The sequence below is a fragment of the Anolis carolinensis genome, chromosome 2 (assembly GCF_035594765.1).
Source record: "Anolis carolinensis isolate JA03-04 chromosome 2, rAnoCar3.1.pri, whole genome shotgun sequence".
In the NCBI taxonomy this organism is placed as follows: Eukaryota; Metazoa; Chordata; class Lepidosauria; order Squamata; family Dactyloidae; genus Anolis; species Anolis carolinensis.
In genome coordinates, this window is record NC_085842.1 from 244033077 (window position 1) to 244056172 (window position 23096).

The 23096-nt window shown below is 37.8% G+C and overlaps 1 protein-coding gene and 1 long non-coding RNA gene across 4 annotated transcripts; one reads left to right on the forward strand and one right to left on the reverse strand.

Moving 5' to 3' along the window:
* Positions 1-19: 19 nt before the first annotated feature.
* On the forward strand, positions 20-22304 carry cfap95 (cilia and flagella associated protein 95). Of its 3 annotated transcripts, none has more exons than XM_062971983.1 (7): positions 20-159; positions 2862-9862; positions 13124-13232; positions 15655-15776; positions 16438-16506; positions 19396-19453; positions 22047-22304. In XM_062971983.1, exons 2-7 carry the CDS (start codon positions 9765-9767, stop codon positions 22242-22244), a joined length of 654 nt encoding a protein of 217 aa, XP_062828053.1. In that variant the 5' UTR covers positions 20-159; positions 2862-9764; the 3' UTR covers positions 22245-22304. The 3 variants fall into 3 exon arrangements, with proteins under 3 accessions (XP_062828053.1, XP_062828055.1, XP_062828054.1); XM_062971984.1 differs by having other exon boundaries at positions 61-306; XM_062971985.1 differs by lacking the exon at positions 16438-16506.
* LOC134296609 (uncharacterized) lies at positions 16422-22047 on the reverse strand. The gene is made up of 2 exons (XR_010003404.1): positions 21174-22047; positions 16422-17196 (listed from the first exon to the last, which is right to left on the reverse strand). It is a non-coding gene; the product is annotated as an uncharacterized LOC134296609 (long non-coding RNA).
* Positions 22305-23096: the final 792 nt, after the last annotated feature.

Consider the following 23096-nt stretch of genomic DNA (forward strand, 5'->3'; position numbering starts at 1 on the left):
CGCCTCTCGTTGGCAGGGCGGAGAAAGCCAAGCGCATCCGGGTCAGTGGCCCCCGCAGGGCGGAGCAGGCAGCGCCAGCGAGCCGAGAGGCAGCTTAATCATCATCGCTCGTAATCATCATCGCAGCCCGGCAGAGAGGCGGATCTCTTGCCTGTACAGGTTGAGTATTCCCTCTCCTCCGAAATGCTGCCGTGGGGTTTTGGAAGGTTTGCCTAAGAAGGCTAGCAACCGGGTTGTTATATACTTTCCGGGCTGTATGGCCGTATTCCAGAAGCATTCTCTCCTGACGTTTCGCCCACATCTATGGTAGGCATCCTCAGGGGTTGTGAGGTATATTGGAAAAACTAAGCAAGGAAGGTTTATATATCTGTGGAAGGTCCAGGGTGGGGAAAAGAACTCTTGTCTGTTGGAGGCCAGTGTGAATGTTGTACAGTGTTCCCTCACTTATCGCTAGGGTTAGGTTCCAGGACCAACCGCAATAAGTGAAAATCCGCAAAGTAGGGACGCTATATTTATTTTAATACATTATTTTAGCAATTACAGTGGAGTCTCACTTATCCAAGCTAAACGGGCCAGCAGAAGCTTGGATAAGCGAATATCTTGGATAATAAGGAGGCATTAAGGGAAAGCCTATTAAACATCAAATTAGGTTATGATTTTACAAATTAAACACCCAAACATCATGTTATACAACAAATTTGACAGAAAAAGTAGTTCAATACGAAATAATGTTATGTAGTAATTACTGTATTTACTAATTTAGCACCAAAATATCACGATTTATTGAAAACATTGACTACAAAAATGTGTTGGATAATCCAGAACGTCGGATAATCGAGTGTTGGATAAGTGAGACTCTACTGTATATTGGAAAAACTAAGCAAGGAAGGTTTATATATCTGTGGAAGGTCCAGGGTGGGAGAAAGAACTTTTGTCTGTTGGAGGCCAGTGTGAATGTTGTACAGTGTTCCCTCACTTATCGCTAGGGTTAGGTTCCAGGACCAACCGCAATAAGTGAAAATCCACAAAGTAGGGACGCTATATTTATTTTAATATTTATACATTATTTTAGCTGTTATACACAATTTTAAGTCTTCATCAACCAACTGTGTGTTGATAAATTGCCTACTTCTCCTCCCGTTGCCGCTTGGGCTCCTTTTCTCTCCCTTTGGCTTCTCCTTCCTCCCTTCCTTAGGCTGTAAATTGTAATTTTTTATTATTTATAATAGTCATTTAGAATTTATTGAAAAACCACGAAACAGCGAATCCGCAAAAAGTGAAGTAGTGAGGGAACACTGTAATTAATCATCTTGATTAGCATTAATGGCCATGCAAACTTCAGGTCCTGGCTTCTTCCTGCCTGGGGGAATCCATTGTTCGGAGGCGTCAGCTATAATATAATAATAATAATTTTTTAAAAAACTTCATTAATACCCCGCTCCATCTCCCAAAGTACTCGGGGCAGCTTACAGTGGGACAAGCCCAAAACAGTATTACATCAATAAAAACACGAACACAATAAAATCACAGTATAATAACACATCTTACAAAAGTTAAAATAACTTAAAACATAGACAGTAATCCCAATCCGTGGTCAAGCACCATAGTCCATGGGCCATTTTAAGGTGAATGGAAATCTGAAAATGCATATTCTTAGGTGACTAGGGATGGGAACAACTAAAGATAATGACTCATGTCTTGAATTCCTCTGTTTTTAGAGTGTTCTTCCTTGTTTACTGTTCCGATTTTTGAGTTTTTCCAATATAGCTCACTACCTCTGAGGATACCTGCCATAGATGTGGGTGAAACGTAAGGAGAGAATACTTCTGGAACATGGCCATACAGCCCGGAAAACACACAGCAACCCTGAGATTCCGGCCATGAAAGCCTTCGACAACACAGGCTAGCAACCACCAACACGAGCTCGATTCTGCAAAGATTTATAAGACTTGCAATCCTAATGGAACAGTACCAACCTCTGTTCCAGGCATGGGCAAACTTCGGCCCTCCAGGTGTTTTGAATTTCAACTCCCACAATCCCTAACAACCTACTGGCTGTGTTGTCGAAGGCTTTCATGGCCGGGATCACAGGTTGCTGTGAGTTTTCCAGGCTGTATGGCCATGTTCCAGAAGCATTCTCTCCTGACGTTTCGCCCACATCTATGGCAGGCACCCTCAAAGATTGTGAGGTCTGTTGGAAACTAGGCAAGTGGAGTTTATGTATCTGTGGAAAGTCCAGGGTGGGAGAAAGAGTTCTTGTCTGTTTGAGGCAGGTGTTGCCAGTGGCCACCTTGGTTAGCATTGAATAGCCTTTCAGCTTCAAGGTCTGGCTGCTTACTGCCTGGGACAAAATTCACAGCAACCCAGCCTACTGGCTGTTAGGATTTGTGGAAGTTGAAGTCCAAAACACCTGGAGGGCCAAAATGTTCCCATGCCTGCTCTATTCAGTTCATTGTGCCACACAGTTGTCTCTGGCTGTACTGGGAACATTTGAATTCAAGTGTGAAAAGTTTATGGTCTTCTAAGTATCTCACAGGAAACTGAGGGAATGATCTTCTTACTGTAGCATTTAGTTCCTGTCGTGTACAGGCATTCCCTGAGTTACAACCATTTGACTTATAAATATAACTACTCATAGTTTAGAACAGGTGTGAGACACAGAAGTTTTGTGAGGTTATGTTAGGCAGAGTGAAGAGATAATTAAAACTTACAACACTACGCTATCTAAACCATGAACACCCATTTTAGCAGAGAGTCAACAGTGTGATGCAGCAGCTAAAAAAGCCAATGTGATTCTAGTATGCATCAATAACAGTATACTGGGAAATAATAATAATACCTTTCTTTTCTGTTTTGGTCAGATCACCTGAAATACTGTGTCCAGTTCTGGGTGCCACTATTCAAGAAAAATGCTGACAAGATGGAACATGATTGAAGATCTAGAAATTGTACCCTATGAGAAACAGCTTAGGCGGCTGGGTATGTTTGGTCTGGGGAAGGAAAGGTTAAGAGAGACACGATAGCCATGTTTAAATATTTGAAAATATGTCATATTGAAGATGGAGCACACTTGTTTTCTGCTGCTCCAGAGAGCAAGACATGGAGCAATCAATTCAAACTACAGAAAGAGATTCCTCCTAAATATTAGGGTGAATTTTGATGGAAGCAGCTGTTGGAAAATGGAATACATTGCCTTGGAGTGTGGTGGCTTCTCCATCTCTGGAGGTGTTAAAGGATATTGGGAGTTCTTTGATTGCATTGCATGGAGTTAGACTGGATAGCCTTTGTGGTCTCTTCCAACTAAATAATTCTATGAACGAGTGCCTATATTAAATGGCTCTTCAGTTATTTTAATTAAACCATTCTCTCATAGCGGGAAGCAAAAGCACTATCTCTGTAGAATGGTCAGGTAAATCCTTTGACTAGAACTTCCTTCATATACAACATTTCACATTTACAATGTTTCACAAGAGATAAATAAATGAAAATCTCAACCACGGTGCATAGCTCTCTTAGTGTAAATGAAGATGGGAGAGGCAAGAAAATGAGGAGGGCAAGATAAGAATGAGATTTTGTGGATGAAAACTAGGCTTCTTTTACCTATCTAGGTTTGGTGAAGGGATGAAAGCAACTGCAGTCTTTCTTTTTTAAGGGTTTCCTTTACTTGCTTCAAAGAGCGTGTGTGAAGGGGAGAAAGAAATCCCAGATTTTTGATGGAAGTGTTTCCTCCACCTAATCAAGTGGTAATGGTGTGTCGAACAAGAGAGCAAATAAGTAACAGTGCCAAAAGGGTTTCAAAGAGATAGCCACTTGCAGCATAAAAAGGAAGAAGGGAGGAAGAGAAAATAAAGAATATGTCAGTACCTTTAAGAGAATTGGTTTTTATTTTAGCATAAGCTTTCATGGATATTAATAAACCCAGTTTTTCGGGTCCATACAGAGTGATAATAAGGTCTAGCGCAGGGGTCCTCAAACTTTTAAAGCAGAGGGCCAGTTCACAATCCTTCAGACTGTGTAGGGGCCGAATTATCATTTGGAGGGGAAAAAAAGAACAAATTCCTATGCACACTGCACATGTCTTATTTGTAGTGCAAAACAAAAACAACAATGAAAACAATTGTAACCAACATAAACCTATCAGGATTTCAATGGGAAGTGTGGGCCTGCTTCTGGCCAATGACATAGTCAAGTTAATTAGGATTGTTGTTGTTGTGTGCCTTCAAGTCATTTCAGACTTTGGGCGAGCCTAAGTCTAAAATTATTTATTTATTTATTCATTTACTACATTTATTTATTACATTTATATCCCGCCCTTCTCACACCGAAGGGGACTCAGAGCAGCTGTATGTACATACAATATATTATACTATTAGCATAGCACAATATTAGCACTATATTGAACTATACCATTATACTGTAATATTATATGTAATATACATCATATAATTAATATTATTATATGGTATTATTAGTAGTATTATATTGTATAACATTATAATATTATTATCAATATTATATGTATATACAATATATTATATTATTAAAACTGATATAAAAATATTATATTATAAATGAGGACGGGGGCCAGGTAAATAACCTTGGAGGGCCGCATCCGGCCCCCGGGCCTTAGTTTGGGGACCCCTGGTCTAGCGTATACTGTGGCAGGTTGGTGATAAGGTAAGAAACCTGCTTAAGCCCCTGTGGGTGCAATTAAACTGCAGAACTAATGTAGTTTGACACCACTTTATCTGCCATGAATCAATGCTATAATCCTGGGAATTGTAGTTTAATGAGGTGGCAGTTGTTGCAGTCTGGCAAGCATCAGGATTTTTCTGAATGTTCAGGGGATGAGGGGGATAATGGGTTCCAAAATGAGGAATCTGTGAGTGTTCGGACCTTGCAGGCAGATGAGGCTGATGTTTTGGATTCTTCAGCTCATTCCCAGGCAGCAGGGGAAAATGAAAGTACCAGTTCCCTTGAGAACAGACCTTGGGAAGACGAGGAGTTTTCAAGGGAGAATAGATTAGACCTGAGAATGCAGGGCATGAAAAGCCTGCAAACTAGATATTCTGAAAGGATTCGAGATAAGAACCTTGAGGTCCTGATGTGTTGGGCATAATGTCATAGGTGTCTTGGAGAGCTTAAATTAAGTAGTTTGCTTTCAGGCCTTTCAGAGGAGACAACGTTGCTAAAGGAGATCCTTCTCCTGTTAATGATTCCAAATTCTTGGTTCATGTATTGTCATGTATAGGTTCCTGTTTCATGTTCCTGTTTATTCCTATGTATCTTTGGAGAAATTAAATTGGAGAAGTTCCTGTCTTCATGTTCCTGCATATACTTTTGGTTTAATGTTATGCTGTTGCATTCCTTGGTTTTGTGTTTTTTTTTTGGCTTTTTTATTACTGTTACTGAACTCAGGCTTCTTTTGAGAAGTGCATTTTATATCATTTACTGATTTTTTTTTGTATTTTGTCTTTTTCCTTTTTATATCCTTTCTTTAATAAACATCCTTTTATTGGAGTACTGGACTCTGGTGTGGTGTTGGGTGAAAGGGTGTTCCAGTGCTGGAGTGCAACAGCTGTAGCCTTTGACAGAGAAGGCACTGAATCATTGCAGTTAAAGTGGTGTCAAACTACAGGGTAGGTGTATCCAAAGGGTAAAGGTAGGTAAAGGTTTTCCCTGACATCAAGTCCAGTCATGTCTGACTCTGGGAGCTTGGTGCTCATCTCCATTTTTAAGCTGAAGAGCCGGCATTGTCCGTAGACGTCTCCAAGGTCATGGCAATTAAATGAAATCCATCAACTATTATAAGGACTCAGTTTGATGCAATGGTATGAGCATTGGAATATAACCCTGGAGACCAAGAATTCAATCCATTCTCAGCTATTAAACACTGGGTGCTTTTGGCCAAGTCACACTCATTCTCAGAAGAAGGCAAATGCGAATCTCTTTAGGACAAATCTTGCCAAGGCAACCTTGTGACCAGTTGCCATGAGTTAGAAACAACTTGAAGGCACACAATAACATTATATCTGGAGAAAGCCTTAGCATACATAACTCTTCATTGACAATGTACATTTCACAGCTTTAATGGAAATGTGTGCTTGAGACCACTGCCGATCTATACAGTATACACATTGGAACTGAGTACATCTGGAGGAATCGTTCCTAACTAAACATACAAGTGGCTCCACACTAAAATTAATGCTGTCTCGTACCACTTTAACTGCCATGGTTCAATGCTATTTGCAATTTGGTGAAGCACAAGCACTCTTTAGCAGAGAATGGTAAAGTAAAACTACAGCTCCTAGAATTCTATAGCATTGAGTCATGGCAGTTGAAATGTCAAATTGCACTAATTCTACAGTATAATAGATGCACCCCCAGCATACCTGCCTGGTTTTGCCTAATACACAGAAAATCGTATTGCAGGGGGAAGAAGTGTATCAAAGATAATCAAAAAGCCCTTCCATTCTGCATGCATGGTTTTGTGTGCCCAGACATCATGTGCTAGTACACCACCGGAAGGAGAAAAGTAAGATAAATGTCTCCTCTTACATCCAAACTCATGCACAGAAGCAGCCATTATAAATGCAACCTTATACATATTTATGCAAAGCTCAGCTCTGTCTATTCAAATAGGGTGGTCAAAATATCCAAAATGGTTTGAATTTCAGGTTCATTTGGAATTTGGAATATCTGTATTTGCAACTGCGTAAATAATTACATATCATGGAGGTAGGGCCCAAGTCTAAAAACAAAATTAATTTACATTTCAAATGCACCTTTTTACACATAGAGCCTGGAGATCTTCTCAGGAACTGCTAATTTTAAAGAGCTTAAGGTATGGCAACCATTGCTCCCAAGTTTCTTATGATGGCATGATCAACATAACTACCATATTTACTCAGATCTAATGCTCACCTTTTTTTTGGACAAATGACCTTGCCTAAATTGTGGTGTGCATTAGATTTGCGTCATACAGCAATCTTAGTGCTGAGCCAAAGCAAAAGGGAAAGCTGCTGCAGGAACTGCACCTGGAGCTCCTCTTTGAGGGATCTCATCTCTAATTTAGTTGCCATGGCTCAATGCTATGCAATCGTGTGATTTGTAGTTTGGTGAGGCATTAACCTTTAGCAGAGAAGGTTCAAGACCTTGTCAAGCTACAGCCCTCAGGATTCCATAGCACTGAACCAAGGCAGTTAAAGTGGATTCACTCTGCAGCGTAGATGCATCTTGACATTTCCCTTTCAATTGCCGAAAGCTTTGGTGCTCTAACGTGTTTGTGATTTAAAGAAAGAATTCTAAGCGGGCATCAACTGTAATGCACACTGTTTTGGCCAAATAATAAAGAGTGCATTTTTTGCCATTGTGCATTACATTCACCAGCAAATACTTTTTTGGGTTTCATGGTTTTGAAAATTGAGGTATGCATTAGATTCGTTGGCTCACTAGACTCCAGTAAATATGGGTGTGTCTGTGAGCATGTACAGAGAATTTAATTTGCCAGAGGGTATTTCCACAAAGCTGACACCTTCTCATGGCTGAAATATAGGCGTTGGTGGAAGTTTTGGGGTAGTTAATGTGAGCTCTACCTTTTCTGACATTAGAAGATGAAAAAGAAATTATCAAGGGAGAAGAAAGAGTTAAATTCCACTTTTCTCTGCCATTATGACAATTGTATTACGATATATATTAGAGTGGCTGCTACAGTTCCACATGCTTTTAATGTGTTTTAATCTTGATAAAGTAGATGTCTGTCTTGATAAAGTAGACTCTCAGATCCCTTCTACATTGCTATATTTTAATGTATTTTAATTGTCTTACGGGGTATATTTTAATGTTAATTCATGTTATTAGTGTTACCATGTCTATTGGATTATTTTATACAGTTTTGATTCTTTTGCTATAAGTTTACTTGAGAAACTTTAAGTCGCTTTCTAGTGTGAGAGGATTGGCCATCTGCAAGGATGTTGCCCAGGGGACGCCTTAATGTTTGATGTGTTACCATCCTGTGAGAGGCTTCTCTCATGTCCCCGCATGGGAAGCTAGAGCTGACAGATGGGAGCTCACTCCGCTCACCCTGGATTCGAACCACCAATCTTTCGGTCAGCAGTCTGCCGGCACAAGGGTTTAACCCATTACTGTTATTATTGTGTATTACTTTGATTTTTGATGTGCTTGCATTATTTTGAGCATTGAATGTTTACCTTTTTTCTGTGTGTAAACTGCCCTAAGTCCTTTCTGGGAGAGAGGGTGGTATAGAAATAAAGTATTATTATTATTATTATTATTATTATTATTATTATTATTATTATTATATAATTCAGATTATCTATGCAGATAATCTGGATTTTATAGAGCAGTGTCAAAGGGGCCTCGGTTAACCGGCAGCCATGGTGATTGCTCGAATATGGATAAATGTAATTTCTGGTTGCTTGAGAGTTATTATTAAAAATAGGCCTAACTAATACTAAACCCCATACTATAGCATACCATAAACTCTGTATTGCCTTAATATTAATATTGGAATACAGTAATTAACAGCAAATAACAACACATTCATGTAACACAGTTTTTCTGTATTATAAAAGCCTTGTGAATGCAGTATGCTTCAAGTCTTTGGATGTTTTAAAAATTGCCAGTTGCTTGAGTTCTGGTTAACTGAATACACTGATGGAGTGTTTTGTTATTAGTTCTTAAGCCTGTGGTTAATAGATTGATTTGTATGTTTAGTGTAAAAGTAAAGGTAAAGGTTTTCCCCTGACGTTAAGTCCAGTCGTGACCGACTCTGTGGATTGGTGCTCATCTCCATTTCTAAGCCGAAGAGCCGGCGTTGTCCGTAGACACCTCCAAGGTCATGTGGCCGGCATGACTGCATGGAGCGCCGTTACCTTCCCGCCGGAGCGGTACCGATTGATCTACTCACATTTGCATGTTTTCGAACTGCTAGGTTGGCAGGAGCTGGGGCTAACAGCGGGCGCTCATTCCGCTCCCGGGATTTGAACCTGGCACCTTTTGGTCCGCAAGTTCAGCAGCTCCGCAAGTTCGCTTTAACACACTGTGCCACCAGGGGCCCCTCTGTTTAGTGTACTAATGCTCATTATTGTATTATGTTTTGTTGTTATATGGTTTTAAGTTGTATAGTTTCCTTGCTATGTTAGAAACCGCCCTGAGTCCCTTGAGGAGATAGGGCAGTATATAAATAAATAAAGTTTTAAAAATTATTATTATTAAATGAGAGTCCAATGTATATTTGTTTTAAAGGCCTTGTGTTTTGATCTAACCATGTTGAATCCTTCCTCAAAACATGAGGAGAGGCAGCCAGCTAACATTATATGTCTCCTTCTCTAGCCTTACTAGAAAGAAAACTGCCTGACGAATGGCTTCTCAACTTGTGACCATACAGCGGGAGTTGTAGTTTATTTGCTTTGAAGGATCCCTGTGAAAAAGTAGTTCTGGCCTTCGTTTGGAACGATCTCCAAGATCCTTTCTCTCTGCAGCATCGCCGGTTGCCACGGAGACGGTTGTGTGCTCCAAGTACCAAAGCCACTGGCCTCCTGCTTTGTTAGCTTAGGCTAGAGATGGTGACCGGCTTGGGAAGTAGTTCTGTTTTCATTTTATTTACTTATGCATAGAGAGTGAGGTATTGGAGGCAGAGCTATATAGGGATTGATGAGAACCAAGAGAGAAGTCTGCCTTGCAAAAAGGAGAATCGTTTATTGAGGCTTAAGATAAAGTGGTTGTCCAAGAAAGTTTTGGAAATGGAAATAGGCCCCACAGATGTGATGGAGCGCAAAGGAGCGCTGACTTTGCGCTCCAAACAGGCCTTCTATGGGAGACCAACTCTTGTGTATGGCTGGTAAGGAGACAAAACCATTACCGATTGATCTGGGTTGTATACAGTAATATATAATACAGTGCTTGTTTTTATTGCAGTGACTATGAAATCGTCGCCTGACTTACTTCAGTTGCTGAAACCTGAATCCAAAATGCAAAAGTAGCTTGCACTCAACTCAGAAGGGGAGGCAGGAGAAGAAGCTCAGGCAAAAGCAAACTGTTGCAGACTCTCCTAGCTTCTATTTTCTTCCCCTCTAAAACTTGCCATCTTGACCACTTCCAAAAGATAAACTCAGGACAAGGCTCTAAGCCAGGCATGAACAAACTTTGTTTCTCCAGGTGTTTTGGACTTCGATTCCCAGAATTCCTAACAGCCGGTGGGAGTTGAAGTCCAAAACACTTGGAGGGCCAAAATTTGCCCATGCTTGCTCTAAACTAAATTATGATTTTATTAAATATTTCTGTATATTGAATACAAGTTTCGCAATAGCAAAGCTGCTCCATTCCGATTCCCTGCAATAGACCTTGTCTTCAGCAACCCAGTCGGAAACTACACGATCCGGAGGGGATTACTTAATCTTTCACCAAAATTGAATCCCCGCGGGGTGGAGGTGAATAGGAAATGTGTGTCTAAAAAACCCAGATCAATAAATCTATTCCAAAATCCCCTAATAAAGGAACTTCATTCCGCATCTGAGAATGATACCTCTATAGGTTTTTAAAAACATCCTTTGTATTATACACATGGTTATGATCCTTTTGGGACTCATACCCTGTTTCCCCGAAAATAAGACAGGGTCTTATATTAATTTTTGCTCCCAAAGATGCACTAGGTCTTATTTTCAGGGGATGTCTTATTTTTCCATGAAGAAGAGCTCACATTTATTGTTGAACAACAAAATGAACATTTATTATATACTGTAAAGTAGTTGTCATCACAAACCAGCATAACCAGACAAACTATGAATCCTATCAAGAATTTCTTGTTACTACCATTATTTACATGTACAACAATCTATGGTACCTCTTGCAATTTAGGTTTCACAAGGTTTCCACGCTGATTTCTCTCTATTCTAGTTTCAATGTAGTCATGAATGATGAATAATATAATATACTATAATAATAATATGATAATATAATAATAATATAATTATATACAATATATTAATGAGATAATATAATATAGGATATAATAATAACAGAAAATGATAATAATATGGTATTAATAGGATAATATAATAATGGGATATAATAACAGAATAGCATAATAATATAATAATAATAGGATAATATAATAGAATAATAGAATAGAATAGAATGATATAAAATATATTAATAGGATAATATAAAATGGAATATAATAATAATAACAGAATATGCTAATAATAATAAAATAATATGATAATATAATAGAATAATAGTATAGAATAGAATGATACAAAATATATTAATAGGGTAATATAAAATGGAATTTAATAATAACAGAATAATAATATAATAATATGAAAATATAATAGAAGAATAATAGAATAATAATATAATGATATAATAATAATAGAAAATATAATATAATGATTTAAAATATATTAATAGGATAATATAATAATGGGATATAATAATAGTAACAGAATATGATGATAATAATATGGCAATAGAATAATAGTATAAAATAATCAGTTTTATGGCATAGGATAGGAAGATGAGAGGAGAATCCCAATGCGTCCTGTACCTTTAAGGAGCAAAAGCAGCAGGACGAAAACCCTCTTCCTTCCCTCCCTCCCACCCTCCCTTGCCCTGGCTCCAGGAGCCAATCAGAAGCCTCTGGGAAGCAAGGCAGCATGGCCAGGAGGGAGACAGAAGGAAGGAAGAAACGGCAGCGCAGTAGCAGCCACGAAAGGTTTTTCAAGCCTCGGCTGGGGGACAGGCAAGGCAAGGCAGGGAGGGAGGGAGGCACAGAAAGCAAGCACTTTCCCTCCCTCCCTCCCTCCCTCCCTCCCTCCCTCCGGTGTGTGTATGAGTGCTGGTTCTGCCCTGCAGCCATGCTTCCCAATGGAACTCTGCTGCAGCCTTAGTTGCTAGGTCTTACTTTCAGGGGAGGCCTTATATTTGGCAATCCCCCCAAACCCGAGCTAGGTCTTATTCTTTGGGGAGGTCTTATTTTCGGGGAAACACGGTACATATGGGCTCTGTGTTAAAAACTATGATAACATGTGCTGGAGCAAGGAAACATATTTGGGTGCAATCTAGTGTTTAGGGGGAAAACGTAAACCAAATATTCTGCTTGTGTATGAACCTGAGCAGCTTTTGCCAGCTGCCCTCCTGTCGTGATGTGAGTCCATCAAAGAGAGACCATGACAGCTGGAATTTTTTATATATTTCTCACCCCTGGCAGGGGACTCAAAGCGGTTTCCAAACATATTATGGCAAAATTCAATGCCTACATAAAACAATGACATACAACTATCAATTATATCATAAAATGCAATAACATTAAACATTAAAACATGGAGTTAAAAACATATTAATATAAACATTTCCAAATGCTGTCAAAAGAAACTTCAATCTCCTGAAGGAATCCAGAGATGAGTGGCTGTCAGACACCAACAACATAAAATCTATATGTTTTTCATTGAACTAATCATATCTGCATAACAGCCCTATTATGTTCTGAGGCTCAACTTTTGTGCAAACCGAACTTGATCAATAATCCCATCATGAATAGTTGAACATACTGATTCACCATATGTTTGCCTGTCCGCCTCCTTTTTGGATGGGTCTTTCCAAATGACTTGGGTTCCAAGTTTACCAATTATACCTGCTTGTTTTTCCCGCCATGGAAGAGACTCTGTCCACCCCTGATATTACTAGGATTCCACAGCAAATGGGGACCCAGCAAATGAGGCTGATTTCTAGCCAATCGGGAGCATGCGAGAACGTCGAATGGCTCTTAAAGGGTATTAAAGGTCATGCACTGTATTTCATGGTTGTATCGGATCTTTTTGAGCAGAAACTATGTATGAGACATCCTTTTAGACCTGAAAGTAAAAAACCTCTGTTCTTGTTGCCTTCAAACCTGATTTGCGTGTTGATCTGGCTGGCAAAGTAACAGGGTATGCCAGACACTGGACTCTAACTCTGCTCTTTTGGAGGGTAGGTAAATGTCAGCTTCAGTAAATTGTGTCCTGGTTTTCAACTGTAAAATGTTGGTGAGTATGCTGTTGTGTGTATCTCTTTAATGTTGCCATTATTACATAAATGTTAGTAACTTTTCAATTATTTAAAGGTATTCAAATCGGGAGACTGAACCTAAGGATTATGATATACATGAAATTTCTTTGGGCTCTAAAAATTTATGTCGCTCTACTTACTGGCGTCTTGGAACCATGGATCAGGTAAAAAGGTTTTCTATCATTTATATGAAGTACAGTAGAGTCTCACTTATCCAAGCTAAACGGGCTGGCAGAAGCTTGGATAAGCGAATATCTTGGATAATAAGGAGGGATTAAGGAAAAGCCTATTAAACATCAAAATAGGTTATGATTTTACAAATTAAGCACCAAAACATTATGTTTTACAACAAATTTGTCAGAAAAAGCAGTTCAATACGCAGTAATGTTATGTTGTAATTACAAATTTACAAATTTAGTACCAAAATATGACAATATATTGAAAACATTGACTACAAAAATGTCTTGGATAATCCAGAAACTTGGGTAAGCGAGGCTTGGATAAGTCAGACTCTATTGTACTAATGTTTAATATTGAATTTGCTCTGAAGTTGGTTTAGAACTACACCATACAATTAGTGAGGCTTAACACCAGTTTAACTTTCATGGTTCCATGCTATTGAATTCTGAGAGTAGTAGGAGAATTTGCATTCTCTTAATCCAGTGGTTCTCAACCTGGAGTCCCCAGATGTTTTTTGCCTACAACTCCCAGAAATCCCAGCCAGTTTACCAGCTGTTAGGATTTCTGGGAGATGAAGGCCAAACACATCTGGGGACCCCAGGTTGAGAATCACTGTCTTAATCAGAACCTTCCCCAAAATACGATGCCCTAAATCAGGGGTCCTCAAACTTTTTAAGCCGAGGGCCGGTCCACAATCCTTCAGACTGTTGAGGGGCCGGATTATCATTTGAAAAAGAAATAAAAACAAATTCCGATGCACACTGCACATGTCTTATTTGTAGTGCAAAAAACAACAAGAACAATGAAAGAACAATACAATATTTAAAAATAAAAACAATTTTAACCACATACATTGATCAGAAGTGTGCTCCTGCTTCTGGCCAATGAGATAGTCAAGTTAATTAGGGTTGTTGTTGTTGTTGTTGTTGTTGTTGTGTGCCTTCAAGTCATTTCAGACTTTGGGTGAGCCTAAGTCTAAAATTTATTTATTTATGTATTTATTTATTATTTACTACATTTATTTACTACATTTGTATCACACTCTTCTGACCCCAAAGGGGACTCAGAGTGGCTTACAAATTATATGTACATACAATATATTATATTATTAGCATAGCACAATATTAGCATTATATATTACTATATTGAACTATACCACAATACTGTAATATTATTAGTAATATTATATGTAATATAGAATATATAATTAATATTATTATATGGTATTATTATTAGTGTTATATTGTATTACATTATAATATTATTATCAATATTATATGTATATACAATATATTATATTATAAAACTGAGGGCGGGGGCCAAGTAAATGACCTCGGAGGGCCGCATCCGGCCCCCGGGCCTTAGTTTGGGGACCCCTGCCCTAAATGATGCCCTAAATCCAATATAGACACAATCAGAATAAAAGCATTGAATTAAAATAATTTATTTAAATATTGACTTACAACCCTCTTATTAATTGCTATTGTAGTTGGATCAAACAATTCCATTTTAGTTATATATCAGAAGACAAGTCTAAATACCCTAAAGGTACTAGATCCTGCCTGATCTTGGAAGTTAAGCAGGTCCAGCTCTGTTTAGTATTTAGGTGGGAAATTGCCAATGAATCTCAGGTGCTGTAGGTTAAAATTCAGAGGAAGGAAATGGCAAAAACACTTCTTAGTACTCCTTGCCTGGGAAAACCCTATGAAATTCATGGAGTTGCCATAATGAAGCCACATAAGCATGCGCATATGCCAGGAGTGGGAATCATGTGTCTTTCCATATGCTATTGGACTCTCAGAAGACCTAGTCAGCCTACCCAATGGGCAGGAATACTGGGAGTTGCAGTCCAACTTTTGGAATATTGAGTGATTCCCATACAACAATTGCAACAATAACACTCATTGGCTCAAAAAGATATGGTTCTGGGAGTAAGCGTGTCTGGGACACAAGCTGGAGAATGAAGAATGATCAGATAAGGCTGAAGCCTTGGGAGACAGCTAAGACAAGATAGGTTTAATTGAAAGAAGAAGGAACATAATCTCCCTGAAAAAAAATGCTTTGCTTATAAAAATTAATCGGCCTTAACTAGTTTCAAAAGAACACTTGTAAAAGCATAAAGTACACGTGGATGCTTTTAACATGTTATATTTAAAACTTGTTAAACAATTTATCTAAATTACATTTGGTTGTTTTAAATTTTAAATGGTTTTGAATTGTTTGAATTAATTTCTTTCTACTACCTTGATATCTTATGATATGAAATTAAAATATTTACAGTATGTCCCATAATATGTAAGTAACAGATATATTGCATATAACATTACTATTACTACTACTATTAAGCTGACAGCTAGGATTTTTCTTTAAAATGCCTTTTCTTTCTTGCCTTATATTTCCTTTTAGAAATGGATCACCACAAATCAAGATTTTTTGTCTCAACCCTATAGAATTAAAGAGTATAAAGAACTAGAAATACCCACGCTCATGTTGGATAAAGATAATTTTGAAATTGGTGTTCTTAAAAGGTATCTCTGGATGCTTTTGAATCCATATTCACAATTTAAATATATTATGAGATATAACATATAATGGGTTTATTTTTGCACTTCTACCATTCTGCCTTCCAGTACTTATTCTCAGAAATATTTATTGCCATGTATATTGGATTCCAAGAATTCCTACATGTATTGCACACATATCTGTAATATAGTTGACAGTTCACCATGGGAATACTGGAAAATATTACATGGCATTCTCCATTATACTCATTTTGATGAATGTAGTTTAAAGTAAAAATTGTACCAAGCTCCCTTGTGCTGTCAAGATAGAAGATTCTTCTGTGTACTAGAGATATCTGCAAAATGAGGATAACTTTGATGTAATCACCTCAGAAATAAACTTAAATTAATGTACAGTACATGTCTTAGCCAGCCTGTCCAGTAGAGAGCAGTAGTGGCTATTTCCAGAAACTGTTCTAAACTTAGGAAGAATGTTGGCAGTGTCAAAAGCAGTTTTGGATTAAGGTGGTATGAAAAATTGATGGGGATAAAAGAGAAGCTGGTCTCATTCAATTCATCAGATTGTATTTATGAGTAAACCTATATACATTACACTAAAATTGTACTTGTACATAATTAATTTAATTTACTTGTAGTCTGAAATTATGTCTCTCTTTGATTCTTTCAGGGAGACAGGACGGCCTGAGAGAGGGCTTGGAGCTGTATTGCCATATCATTCTCCAAATCGTTTTAAAATGTTAGTACATGTAAATTTTGATCAAGAAGTTACAAATATATCATTTTGCATTACAGCTCCCAGAATTTTCTGACTGGGAAGTTCTGGGAGTTGTAGTGCAAAATACCAGAGGGAATGGGTAAGGTTAGAAAAAGAGAAAGATGCAAACATTGGCAGAAAACAAAAAAGCTTTAAATATGGACTAAGATAAAGAACCACTTTATCCCACATCAATAGTCACGCATGATAAAAATGACATACTGTATATTAATATTAGTTGTAAGTAACAGGAAATATTTCATTCCTAGTAAGAAAAGATACCATATATACCATATATATACCCTTGTATAAACCGACTTCATGTGTAAATTGAGAGCATTCATCCCAAGTGGCATACAGCAGCAATGTGAGAGCTTATACAGTAAGCCCCTATTTAAAGTGGTTGCCAGCCTTGCAAGGCTTTATAGTAAGCCCCTATTAAACATGGCTGGAACCTCTCCTTTCCATCTCAAGCACCCAAAATGGCTGGGAGCACATTTAAAGTGAACTGTGAATAAATTGTCTGAGATTTTTAGAGTCATGAGTATATATAGTACATAAAACAGATAGTTAATTCAACAGTAATATTGGCACAGTATCTCTTGATTGCCTGAAGGTATTGCTCTGCTGCTATTCATTTCCATTATATGATTAATTTCCATTTTCTGTAGTCTGTAAACAATAGAAAAAGATAAATAAATTCAGAGACAAAACTGAAAAGAAAGGCATTTCACATTCACAATACATTGAAAATAACAAATGCCTTTTACTTTGTTATATGAAAACTGAAAGTAATCTATGGGAAAATGTGCACTCTCAATACCGCTTATCTTAAATGGACCATTTCTGCACAAATGGCCATGTGCATTGGAAAGATGCAAAAGCTGTGCTTTACCAGCTTATTCTTTCCCTTCCTGCTATGAGGGTACAATATGATTTATCCTAAGAGTGAATGTTGTGGCCCCTCTAATCTTGCTTGATGCAAGGAACAACAGTGGCAGGTAACAACATTTGGAATAAAATAAATAGTTTAACAGAAAATTTAATTGACTTATCACTAAAAATCAATTGCAGTTATCTATTTTAAAATATTATTTTATTTCTCTTTATTAAAATATCTGATGTTTGCATTAATAATTAGAAACATAATCATATGCATGTATGAATTCTAAACTGAGTCTATAGGGTTTTGAGCTTATGAACTATTAACACTACAATGAAATCCTTCTTAGCACCCATGAAAATGAACAGCCAAATATAATCTGCCTTTCTTTCTCATATTTATGATTGTCTCTTTTACCAGTCTACTTCCATCTCTGTTCATATTCTTGCCTATTTTTTTACTGGTTTGTCCTCTAGTTCTTGTCTGTGTATTTACTTCTACTCCACCCAACTAAACACACATACTGCATCTTTCTTACTTCCTACCTGTATAACCTGCATTTCAAGGTACTGCACTTCAGGATTCCCTTTCCTGCTCCTTTCTCTTCCTTGTCCTTTGCTGTTTTTACTATTATGTAATTTGCAGCCCCATGGAGCCCCCAGTGGCGCAATAGGTTAAACCCTTGTGCCGGCAGGACTGCTAACTGAAAGGTCGGCGGTTCGAATCCAGGGAGCGGGGTGAGCTCCCGTCTGTCAGCTCCAGCTCCTCATGTTGAGAGAAGCCTCCCATAGGATGGTAAAATATCCCCTGGGCAAAGTCCTTGCAGACAGCCAATTCTCTCTCACCAGAAGCAACTTGTAGTTTTTCAAGTCGATCCTGACACACACAAAATATTTGCAACCCCATCCTAGAGTGATAAAAAGCAATGAAAGCTAGAATTACCTTGTTAAAATCTCCTCCATATTATTTCCCAGAAAATGCTTTCAAAATTATATTAAATTTTATTTGAAAAAAATTAAATACTACTCCAAATATAAAATTAATATATCACTTTAGTATGGCTCACTGGCACATACTTTCATTTATAGTGTGTATAGCCAGAATTTAATTCTTTGTTTCTAATATGCTGAAACTAATTATATGTTCAACATAGCCTATGTTACCTTAAGACAAAATACAACATTTTAATGTCCATCTCCTCTATCAGTACATTTTACAATACATTGCAATTTATTTGTAAGGTAGTCTGGTGGAATAAATTTGGCGTGGAAGATAATAACATACAATTATGGATTCAAGAATTCAATTTCAAATACTGGGCTTATCTGTTAATGGCCACTCCAAATGTCAGGAGAGAGTGGAAATTAACATTTCTCCTCCCTGACTTCATAAAAAAGAGGTTTGAGTTGGGGATGGGGACTAAATCCCGGAAGGAACTGGGATTTAAGTTACAATAGGTAACTGATATGCTGCCTTGTTTACAATTTACTAGGAGCACTAACAACTAAATATTCTTAGGACCAAAGAATAATAGGGCAGCAATTAAAGCTGACTGGCACTAAGACATTCCATTGCAAACCCCCCCCCCCCCCCCCAAAACAAACCCTATCATTGCTGCTCTATTCCCCCACCTCCCAAAAAACAAAACAAAAACAAAACGAAACAAAACTTGGAAAATCAAGCTGCTGTGTCTAAGGCTCTGAAAGACTGATTTACCTAATAAATGGTAATGATACTGGGTGATGGCAAAGAAGGATATTCCTGCCAAATCCAAATTGGGACAAACTGTGCAAAGTGTAATTAGTAAACAATATACTAAACGTTCTGGGTATATCCTCTGAAAATATCATTTCCAAGCACTTTATGTTCTCTTGCTAAGGAACACACAGATTTATATAATTATAGATTATTTTTAGTGTTCTTACATATAAAGTAGATAAATGTGTAACACTGTGGACAACTGCTTTTTTGTGTCTTCTATTTAACAGGCTTCTGGATACGACATATCATATAGACTATGTTCCACCTTATGATTATCAACCATATGTAAGTATATGGGAGTTGAAAGTGTTCCCCTGCCCCCAAATTCTATATATACAAGGAGCATGACATACTGAATCATTGCCACAAGGAGGTGTTTCCATGCAGCTTCTACCAAGTGAATGGAATATGAAGACATACAGTTTTAGATATATAGCAACAGAATTATAGGAGCCCCCAGATGGCGTAGTGGACTAAGTGACTTGAAGGTTGGGTTGCTGACCTGAAAGCTGCCAGGTTCGAATCCCACCTGGGGAGAGTGTGGATGAGCTCCCTCTATCAGCTCCAGCTCCATGCGGGGACATGAGAGAAGCCTCCCACAAGGATGGTAAAAAACATCAAAACATCCGGGCGTCCCCTGGGCAACGTCCTTGCAGACGGCCAATACTCTCACTCCAGAAGCAACTTCGGTTGCTCCTGACACGAAAAAAAAACAAAAAAACAAAACAGAATTATACAGTTGGCTTTAGTGAAGTTTTAATGTCTTAACATTTAAGCAGTATCCAAAGTATATGGCACATGAGCATTTGAGCATGCACGAATTTTTCTAATGGGCTAATTGGCAAATCACTTTAGACAAATCACTTGTCTTACCATATATTTCCAGGAAGAAAGAAAGACATGGGGGAAAAAAACCATTTGCTTTATTTTCTGAGCAAGGATGGTGCTTAATTGGAATTCCAAAATTGTTTTTATTGTATATTGACATGCATTTCTGTGAGCACTGAAAGTTTTAACTTTACCGTGATAGAGACTCCGTGAATTAAAAGAATCAAAGGAATGCTAATTTGTTTCCATGTGTATGTGGTTCTTATGATGCTTTTAAATGAACTCTTTATTGCAGTTCTGAGCCAAAAAACGAGGATGAAAAATGTGTTGATGTGTAATGCTTTGGTCTACATTCCTGGCTTTATCTGCCAGGGGTTTTAGTACAATGAGAATCATGGCAGGATATTTTTGTAACCATAGCGACTCATAATAGAGAGTGTAATTTGTATGTGCACATAAAATGCCTGCAATCATTGGGGCAGATCGCTCTCCCCCCGCCCTGAACATTTTGATCTCATTAAGCACATAAAACATTTATTTATTTCAAGTTAATATGTAAAATGCATTTTCCATCTTTGCTTTCCCCGTTTCCTCAAATTCCCTTGCAAGATGTCCCAGCTTAGGCAAAATTACTTCCCTATATTATCACATAGTTTCAAAATTATATTCATCCAAAGCAGGCATGGACAAACTTTGGCCCTCCAGGTGTTTTAGACTTCAACTTTCACAATTCCTAACAGCTGGTAGGCTGTTAGGAATTGTGGAAGTTGAAGTCCAAAACACCTGAAGGCCAAAGTTTGCCCATGCCTACTCTAAACCAAATTACGAATTTATTAGATATTTCTATATATTCAGTATAAGTTTTGCAATAGCGAAACCGCTCCATGCTGATTCCCCAAGTTTGCCCATGCCTGATCTAAAGGTTTTTATTTCGAATCCCATTACTGGCTTTGTTCATCTTCCATCTATTGCTTTACTTCATAAATCTCTCATCTTTTTCGCTTGTGCTTTCCATTTCCCCCATTCCTCAATTTCTATACCATCTACCCCAGCCTTTCTACTCTTCTTTCTGGCATATTTCTTTCTGAATCCCATGAAATCCTATGAAACTCCTTTTGCAACACAGCCCTGCTTTTCTCTTAATAGATGGATAGAATGGCATAACTTTACAGCTTACCTCTCCAATTCATTATTTAGAATATTCACAGCTTTCCATCCTATCACATAATTTGAGCAAATGTGATGAGGAGAACAATGGCAAATTCTTCCGTTATACACTACAGAAACAGAAAGGAAAGGCCTCCTCACATACTAGAAACTACAAAATCAGAAAGGAAGGATTTCACATACTTGAAACACCATCACAATCCCATTCGCCTATTATTTCAGGAAAGCAATGGATTTGCTAACATTTTAACAAAATTGTTCATAGTTTCTTTCTGTCCTTATTTTTTCTCATTTTACTACTTTTTAAATCAGGAAAGGCTAGGAAATGGCCCAAGGGCATTCTTGCAGCCCAAAGGTGCCCCCAGAGCATTTGTACGTCACCTCCCACCAGACTTTCCTTTCTCCTGTAAAAGATGTATTTATTACTTACTTGCTGCTCACCCACTTCTGGACCTGGAAAAACACCTGTGTGAGTTGGATAAATATAGAGGACATCCATTATTTGAAATAAAATAAAATAAAATGTGAAGTGGACTTCCAGTGACTTCTAATTTTAATTGTTTTCATTTTTTCAGCATTTTCTGAGCTTGATAAAATGGTATCCCTTATATAAAAATGGCAAAGTCGAGCTTTTCTTTTTTTAATATTTCAAAAATATTTTTGAGCATTGGATGGTTGAATCCGTGTATACAGAAAAATGATTGTACAGTCCCTGTGCTACACATCAATAGATATAAACCAAATGGTCTAATCATATAAATTTTACTGGAGGAAAAAAATATATCCTCAACTGGATAATTTCTGATTAATCTTAATTACAGTTAATGTTTATTACTTAAATTTTTCTTTTGATAACTAACATAGCTTTCTGCATTTTCTTTAGGTTACACTTGATCCAGCTGGCTACTCTGTAGTTCATAGAAAGTGTCACTCTCAGTTTTGTGACACAGCAGACTACAGAAGGCATGGTATTAATACATGGCAAGACGAGAGTGGTGTGTATGCAAATGCGGATCTAAGGCAAAAAGTATTTCCTGTTGTTAACCCTATACCGACAAATGTGGAGGAGGAAAAACCTTAAACATTGCTAACACTAAAAAGATTTTCCAAGGCAAAGTTAAAAATAAAAGGAAGGTCTGTATATATTTGTTTTTGTAGACTCATTCTCATAAAAAGCAAGGGCATTATACAATAATTTCAATGTTGCAGCATGACTCTGGAGACCAGGGTTTTGATCCCTGCTTGTCCATGAAACCCACTGGGTGGCCCTTGGACACTCCTTCAGACACAGAGAAAAGCAATGACAATCCTCTTCTGAACAAATCTTGCCAACAAACCCTTTTGATAGGTTCACCTTAGGGTTGCCATAGGTCAGTGGTTCTCAACCTGTGGGTCCCCAGATGTTTTGGCCTTCAACTCCCAGAAATCCTAACAGCTGGTAAACTGGCTGGGATTTCTGGGAGTTGTAGGCCAAAATACCTGGGGACCCACTGGTTGAGAACCACTGCCATAGGTAAAAAATGACTTGAAGGTACACAATATTAAAAATATTAAAAAGCATATTAAATGGGGAACAGATACTCTTCTACTTGCTGTCAGAAAAGCAAGTAGAAGAGTACTGTCTGTCTCTCCCATTGCCCCGCATCATCTTGCTGATATTTTCAATGCGAGACTTTCAGCTTATCAACTGTATGCTGTATCTGTAAAGTGTGGTCCTTCACCTTTGTGAGAACAAACTGCATTCAGGAAACAGATTTTTTAATATAAAAAAGATGTGTAGTTATTTGAAATCTTCCATCAGCGGCTGCTGTAGCATCACACCAATCACTAAGATTAACGTCTCATAGCATTTCTTTTTACAACTATGGCATGGAAAATATAGTTGCTGGCTCTTAACTGGCTATTTTTGCTTTTCGTGAAACTGGATTGGAAT

Excerpts from the sequence above, each read along its gene's own strand:
- cfap95 (XM_062971983.1), top strand. The coding sequence starts at position 9,765 with ATGGAAATAGGCCCCACAGATGTGATGGAGCGCAAAGGAGCGCTGACT. Across the intron at positions 9,863-13,123 it reads CCAACTCTTGTGTATGGCTG|GTATTCAAATCGGGAGACTG; the intron begins GTAAGGAGACAA and ends AATTATTTAAAG. Across the intron at positions 19,454-22,046 it reads CTTATGATTATCAACCATAT|GTTACACTTGATCCAGCTGG; the intron begins GTAAGTATATGG and ends CATTTTCTTTAG.